Below are 7,352 nucleotides of genomic sequence, written 5' to 3' on the forward strand. Positions count from 1 at the left end.
TCAATTATTACTGGGATAAATCACCCTAGTACTCTGATGTTTAACGGAGCAGATAATAAAAGCAGTCTCCTGACCAATCAGATCTCGTGGAAAATAAGCTGCTTATTTTGAGAAGATCCTGATTGGCGTGGGGATTGTCCCGCCCACTTGGGACACTCAGAGAGGGGAGGGGGAGCAGAGACAGTGTTGAGAACAAGTTTTTGGACATATTAAATCCTGGTCACTGAGATTTGAAGAATGTTTTTGTTCTTCTGGACTTGTTCCAAGTCTCATTAGCTTAACAAGGGTTGATCTGGAATAATGAGTTAATAACAATGCTCATGCTGACACAACTGCACAAACAGAACTCCTCCTGTCGTCACGGTGATGAATTCCTATTCCAACAGGAAACAGAGGAAACTCCGCCTCCAAGCCAGTGGATGTCAAATGTCAAGTGAAAGAAGAGCAGTGAGGAAGTTCTGCTGGAACCAAGTGAAAGCGAGTTAGCTTCTATTGTCCCAGGAATTCATGCGCTCTAATCTCACCAAGTCGCCATGAACTGCTTTGGCTGCAGCAGCAGTGCTGCTTTCATACCAGTACTCATGACGTTCCAGCCCCTGCTGCTCGGTTCTCTCTAGTAGAACCCACACTACAGGATTTCTGCTCGCAAATATTCAACTGGTGCATTATTTAGGATCTCTGCACGGTTCCCCAAATGTGGGCCTGGAGGGCTGGAGTCCTCCACGGTTCAGCTTCTGTATGTGGAGTCACTCATGAAGCTGTTCATCTGTGGGAATAGGTTCATCACTCTGGTCTGGTTTTCTTCCAAAACTCTGACACTTTGACCATTAAAGAAAAGAAGATCAGCAATAAAGTAAAACACAAGCATTTCTTTATTTTCTGTGTTTTTATCTCACTCGTCTCTCATGTCCATCGTTCGTCGAAACACCAATTTCAAGTCTTTGAAAATATCTCGTCAGGTCCTTTGAGCTGGAAGTTTTGTCCCGGTGTGGCTCTGGTTGAAGTCCCACAATGCCTTGCTCCCGACTAGAAGTCATATGTGGCGTGGGCACCACGCCCCCTCCAGAGCCGCCATGTTAATTCCCCGCACACTGCTAAAGTCGCTGTCACTGCCTCCATCTCCGTCACAACAGCCGCCGTCGCCGTGGTCACGGTCCAGATGTGGCGTCAACGTTTTCTGCCGCAAAGAGCAAAAACCACAAGCTGCCAATCAGAGGCTCCAGTCAAGGAAGTTCAGGAAACTGAAGCCACAAGCCAAGGAGGAGGTCCGGGTCACATGGAGTCAAGCTCATGTAGCAACAGATGTGCCCCTCCACATGAAGACAATGTGAAGTCCTGCATGTCCCTCGGCCTTCATGTCCCTCCGTCCCTCTTTCACTGACAATGTTCAAACACTCCAACTGGTTGAATGTTAACATCTATGTCCAATACAGTGTAAATGTTTTACAAGCGACATGTTCATGAATGAGGCAAGGTAATTCTATCAAGTTTCTATAAAGTTCTAGAACTTTCTTCATGTCGAGGGACAAATATGTTGCTAAAAGTCACTGAGCCAACATGAGCTTGACTCCGTACGAGTGATAAGGACCAGTGGAGTTCAGGGGTTTGGCCATTTCACACACTGGGACACTCAATTGGTCTTTTACAAGAAGTGTGTTTTAAAGAAGGGAAAAGATAATTATATGGTGGAACTAGTGGAAGTATATATTTATTAAAAAAATGTTTTGGGGGGGGGTGATTCTAAGCACAATCAGAAACTATATGAGGAAAAAACATAATTACAAGAAAAATTAAATGAAGCATTGTGTTTAGTACTTATAAAATAAAAAAGTAAAGGCATTTTCTGATTCAAATGTTGCTTGTTAGCCAGTGAATGGTCAGAGTAGTGAGCTGTTTTCGGAGGTTCTTCAGGGAAGCGGTGAAGAAAACATGTTACAGGCCCCCTCCACTGGAAGCTGACGGAGTCGCTTGTCACCACATTTCCCTCCAAAGCTACACATGAAACACGTGACGAACGCCCACCAGAGTTAGACGCCAGCCAACACAACAGGAGACATTTGTTCATGTGTCAAATGGAACATGTGTGAAGGACAACAGGCAGCCTCAGTTACCGTTGGAGCCGGCGGCTCCCTGAAGGGCGGACACACCATGTGGAAGCGTGGAATGGCCACCTGGAACACTTCTCCCTTATTGGCTGCGGGACAAACACACGTCAGAGCTCCGCCTCCCTGACGCAGCGAGGTGGAGCAGCAGTACCCACCCAGGCTGTGGAAGGTGTAGTGTCCCTCCATGTACTCCCACGGCGTGGAGAAGGTGGTGCAGCTGGCGTACTCGTGCACTTTGCCAGGAGTCATCACGGGGAACTCACCTGCACCACACACACAGTCAGAGAGGCTCTCAGCCAATCACAGCTCTGCTTGTCATGCCACGCCTACCGACGACCCCGGGGCCCTGAACCTCCTCCACGTTTCCGTCGGAGGTGGTGATCTTCCAGTAACGGCTGTCCAGCTGGCAGGCGGCCTCCAGCAGGGCGGAGCTGGACATCTCTATCCTGCACACACACACACACACACACACACACACACACACACACACACACACACACACACACACACACACACACACACACACACACACACACACACACACACACACACACACACACACACACACACACACACACACACACACACACACACTTAAGATAAATAGGACAGGTCTTAAAAAAGTGCCAAATAAAAGAAGTATGACTTGTTTCCAAAACAACATCATGACTTCTTCTTGCTTCTTGAGCCTGAAAATGTAAAGTTGCTTCGTGTCAGCTAGAAGCTGCTGATGGTTCTCAGGTCTCAAGTATTCAGTGAGGAAATGTCAACTGGCTGTTTAAAAGCGACGTAACCAAAGGAATGAAACATGCAGTTTCCGTTGTTTAGAAAATAGTCTGAAACAAAAACAGCAAGTCACGTAATACTGACATCAATAAGAAGTGGTTCTTTGTATTTACAGGAGAAATCTTTGAATCAGTGGTTGAAAGCACCTGATGCGGTAGGTGAAGAAGAAGTGTGGCGGGTGGACGGACGAAAGCTCTGGCAGGAAGGACGTGGACACAGACACAGTGATGTCCCCCGTGGTCGCTACGCTACTCTTATCATGGACGTACCTGCAGACGGCCAGGACACACATGAGGAGCTAGACGTCACCAGTCACTCACAATCATGTCCTCAGTCAAACATACCAGGAGGAGAAACACTCGTCATTCAGCAGCACATTCTTATTGTCATGTGGGAATGAACCTGATTCTGTGGCCATTTCTAGATACTGCAATAACCTTTAGCAGCCAAAGCTCCAAGGAAGGAAGGGGGGGGGGGGGAGGAAGGAAGGAAGGAAGGAGGGAAGGGAGGGAGGGAGGAAGGGAGGAAGGGAGGGAGGAAGGAAGGAAGGTAGGGGGGGAGGAAGGAAGGAAGGAAGGAAGGGAGGGAGGGAGGGAGGGAGGAAGGAAGGGAGGAAGGGAGGGAGGAAGGAAGGAAGGGAGGGAGGGAGGGAAGGAAGGAAGGAAGGAGGGGGGGAAGGGAGGGAGGAAGGAAGGGAGGGAGGGAGGAAGGAAGGAAGGGAGGGAGGGAGGAAGGAAGGAGGGGGGAGGCAGGGAGGGAGGGAGGGAGGAAGGTAGGGGGGGAGGAAGGAAGGAAGGAAGGAAGGAAGGGAGGGAGGAAGGAAGGAGGGGGGGGAGGAAGGGAGGAAGGTGGGGGGGAGGAAGGAAGGAAGGAAGGAAGGAAGGAAGGGAGGGAGGGAGGAAGGGGGGGAGGAAGGAAGGAAGGAAGGAAGGAAGGAAGGAAGGAAGGAAGGAGGGGGGGAAGGGAGGGAGGAAGGTAGGGGGGGAGGAAGGAAGGAAGGAAGGAAGGAAGGGAGGGAGGGAGGTAGGGGGGGAGGAAGGAAGGAAGGAAGGAGGGGGGAGGAAGGGAGGGAGGAAGGACACACGCAAGCAAGGAATCAAGAAAGGTAGATGGAAAGGAAGGAAGCAAGGAAAGGACACAAGGAAGGAAGAAAATGAGAAATAATGGAAGGAAGGAAGGAAGGAAGGACTGACAAAAGGAAGCAAGAAAACAAATCCCACCTGAAGATCTGATCTCTGATGATCGGAAACTCTCCAGTCACAACGTTGTGAACGTAGGTGGTGAACCAGTCCAGGAAACACGAGCCTGAGTGCACACACACACACACACACACACACACACACACACACACACACACACACACACACACACACACACACACACACAAGTGGTAAAGATGAGCAACAGTGAACAGCCCGTGAATCAGATGACAGATGTGTGAACTGACCTGTGATGAACATGTCGATGGCTGAAGGATCCTGAGCCATCTGATCCTGAGACACACACACACACACACACACACACACACACACACACACACACACACACACACACACACACACACACACACACACACACACACACACACACACACACACACACACACACACACACACACACACACACACACACAGTGAGTGGGTGACAGCAGTGAGTGCAGGAGGCAGTGGGTGGCGCTCCAGGACGTACAGGACAGGGGTAGAAGCTCTCGAAGCAGCAGCGGCCCTCGGCGGGCTGCAGAGCCATGTACTGACTGAGTCCAGTGTGGAAGCAGAAGGTGAGCGGCAGGCAGCCCCTCATGCCCCGCCTCTGCTGGAAGCCGCCCGCCGCCGTCTCCACGTCCAGCAGCACCTCAGACCGGTAGTGGTTGGACAGAGACATGCTGCCCATCAGCCTGACACAGAGACATGCTGCCCATCAGCCTGACACACACACACACACACACACACACACACACACACACACACACACACACACACACACACACACACACACACACACACACACACACACACACACACACACACACACACACACACACACACACACGCACACACACACACACACCCTGGGATGACCAGGGTCTGGCCATTGTGGATCCGATAGGAGCAGCGGTAATCATCTGGAAGCCTGCAGCCAATCAGAGCTTCGATGTCATTCAGCTCGGCCTCAGTGGCGCCCTCTGTGGACCGAGACAAGCAGCACATCAGCACTGACACACAACACCTGCAGTATGAGACGTAGAAATGAGCTCAGATCATGTGACAGTTCGGAGTGACAGGGATCAGAAGGTGAGAGGAGTCACATGACCTTTGAGTGACGTGATCATACGTGGACACCTTTGCTGCAGGAAGCCCTTCATCTGCTCCCAGCACCTCTTCAGTACCGGGTAGAACTGGATGTACCGACCCAGGTCCGAGTAGTACTGCCTGAACAACAAGTACCAGGACAGGCCGCTGTGCTGCCGCTCTGCACTGCACACACACACACACACTGAACATGGTGCTGCAGGGAACTGCTGAGTGTGCTGGTGGTGCAGGACTCACTCTGTTAGCAGCCAGTGTTTGCAGCACAGACACTTCCACAGAGGGTTGTGTTTAGAGAGCTCGTTCAGCCTCCTGCTCACCACACCGCAGCTACACACACACACGAGAGAGAGAGAGAGAGAGAGAGAGAGAGAGAGAGACAGAGACAGAGACAGAGACAGAGAGAGAGAGAACCAACTGTCATAAGAAGTTTTAAAAGGGTGAAGGAAGGAGAAAATCTAGGACATAAAACAGACAACAACACAGCTGAATGTGTCGTCATGACGATCCCACAATACAACATTTTCAACATCAGTGTTGAACTGCATCTATAATTTAACAATTTAAAAAAGAAATTCATGTTCAGCCCTTCAAAATAAAACTGGCTTTTTTGTAATATTATATTCAAAAACATGACATATTTTCTTATTTCACACATGAATCATTCTCAAGTTTTTCTCACTTTGATTTGACCAGATACTTCAACACTTTTTACTCAAAAATTTGTTGGGTTTTTTATCCTTAGATTTCAGTCTTTCACTTCAGATTGACCATATTTCAATATCTCATCATGTTTTTTGGTCATTACATAAACCATCCCAATTATTTAACATTTCACTCCATCACCATGTCACTCCATCACCATGTCACCCAGTCACTCCATCACCATGTCACCCCAGGGTCTCTCCGTCACCATGTCACTCCAGGGTCTCTCCGTCACCATGTCACCCAGTCACTCCGTCACCATGTCACTCCAGGGTCTCTCCGTCACCATGTCACCCAGTCACTCCGTCACCATGTCACCCCAGGGTCTCTCCGTCACCATGTCACCCCAGGGTCTCTCCGTCACCATGTCACTCCAGGGTCTCTCCGTCACCATGTCACTCCAGGGTCTCTCCGTCACCATGTCACCCCAGGGTCTCTCCATCACCATGTCACCCTGTTGTTCATGTTCAGTCTAACAAACCGGTGCAGCAGCTTGACAAAAACAATAGTTCTTTAAACGTCCTGTTCGCTCGCTGCTTTGTTACATTTCTAACATTTCTGCTAACAAACACGGTTTTTGGTCGAACTTTTACAGTGACTGCAGCACCACATTTATCCCAGGACTATCAACCTAAGTCACAATTTCCTCATTCATTAAAGAGTTCGGCTCGACAGATAACTTTAATCTGGGAATTGCACCATTAGTTGAACATTTCAGTTTTGTTTGTGCTGCATTTAGCAGTTAGCTATGCTAGCTTGTTTACGCATCTAGTAGTGTTTTGGGTGACCTGGTTTCCGTGTTATCTGGTGACCGATTTCAGCGGATGTTAAAATAACTCACATACGCTGTAAGGCACTTCCTAACTTGACTGTAAATGCGATTGAACGACATTGTCACGACAGCAACTGTTGGTCGTCTCTTTAACATCGGGCTGTTACTCGCAGCAGTAACAGACGCTCGAGGTCATCGGTCAACAGTTAGCATGGAAACCAGTTCATCCGAAACACCGGTTCTTAAATCAGGCTCCGGGAGGCTCCGAGCCCGGTGATGGAGACGTACCAGCTCACGTCCCGCTGGCGGACGTAGGAGAGGACTTACCGGCTCAGGTCCCGGTAGCTGAGGTAGGACAGTACGTGCAGCAGCGGGTCTGTCGGTAGCTGGTCCATCCGCAGCTCCGCCATGTTGGCATGAGTGACGCTCCTTCTTCTTCTTCTTCTTATGGAGCTTACGCGGTAACAGTGGCGCCACCTCCTGGACGACATGAGAACAGTCTTACATACCCACGTTTTTCCCAAGATATCAGGCGAAGAAAAGACTATTCAATGCTTGAGGCACCTGTTGGTTCTTCTCATCCAATTGTAGTTGTGTGTGGCGGCGGGGTTCCCATCCTATGTGGAGCTTTCCAGAGCACAAGAAAGGCACGAAATCACACCAATAAATCTTAATAAC

At 49.6% G+C, this 7,352-nt stretch overlaps 1 protein-coding gene across 4 annotated transcripts; it reads right to left on the bottom strand.

Moving 5' to 3' along the window:
- Positions 1 to 593: 593 nt before the first annotated feature.
- fbxo3 (F-box protein 3) lies at positions 594 to 7,102 on the bottom strand. Of its 4 annotated transcripts, XR_013937155.1 has the most exons (13): positions 7,002 to 7,102; positions 5,438 to 5,527; positions 5,202 to 5,365; positions 4,959 to 5,073; positions 4,581 to 4,785; positions 4,339 to 4,384; positions 4,112 to 4,196; positions 3,038 to 3,160; positions 2,436 to 2,551; positions 2,261 to 2,368; positions 2,112 to 2,194; positions 897 to 1,177; positions 594 to 818 (listed from the first exon to the last, which is right to left on the bottom strand). XR_013937155.1 is itself a non-coding variant. In XM_080519607.1 (12 exons), the coding sequence occupies exons 1-12, from the start codon at positions 7,082 to 7,084 to the stop codon at positions 1,034 to 1,036; spliced, it is 1,341 nt and encodes a 446-aa protein (XP_080375733.1). In that variant the 5' UTR covers positions 7,085 to 7,102; the 3' UTR covers positions 879 to 1,033. The 4 variants fall into 4 exon arrangements, 3 of the variants coding, with proteins under 3 accessions (XP_080375733.1, XP_080375732.1, XP_080375734.1); XM_080519607.1 differs by lacking the exon at positions 594 to 818 and having other exon boundaries at positions 879 to 1,177; positions 5,223 to 5,365; XM_080519606.1 differs by lacking the exon at positions 594 to 818 and having other exon boundaries at positions 879 to 1,177.
- Positions 7,103 to 7,352: the final 250 nt, after the last annotated feature.

Source organism: Blennius ocellaris (assembly GCF_963422515.1).
Source record: "Blennius ocellaris genome assembly, chromosome: 24".
Taxonomy (NCBI): domain Eukaryota; kingdom Metazoa; phylum Chordata; class Actinopteri; order Blenniiformes; family Blenniidae; genus Blennius; species Blennius ocellaris.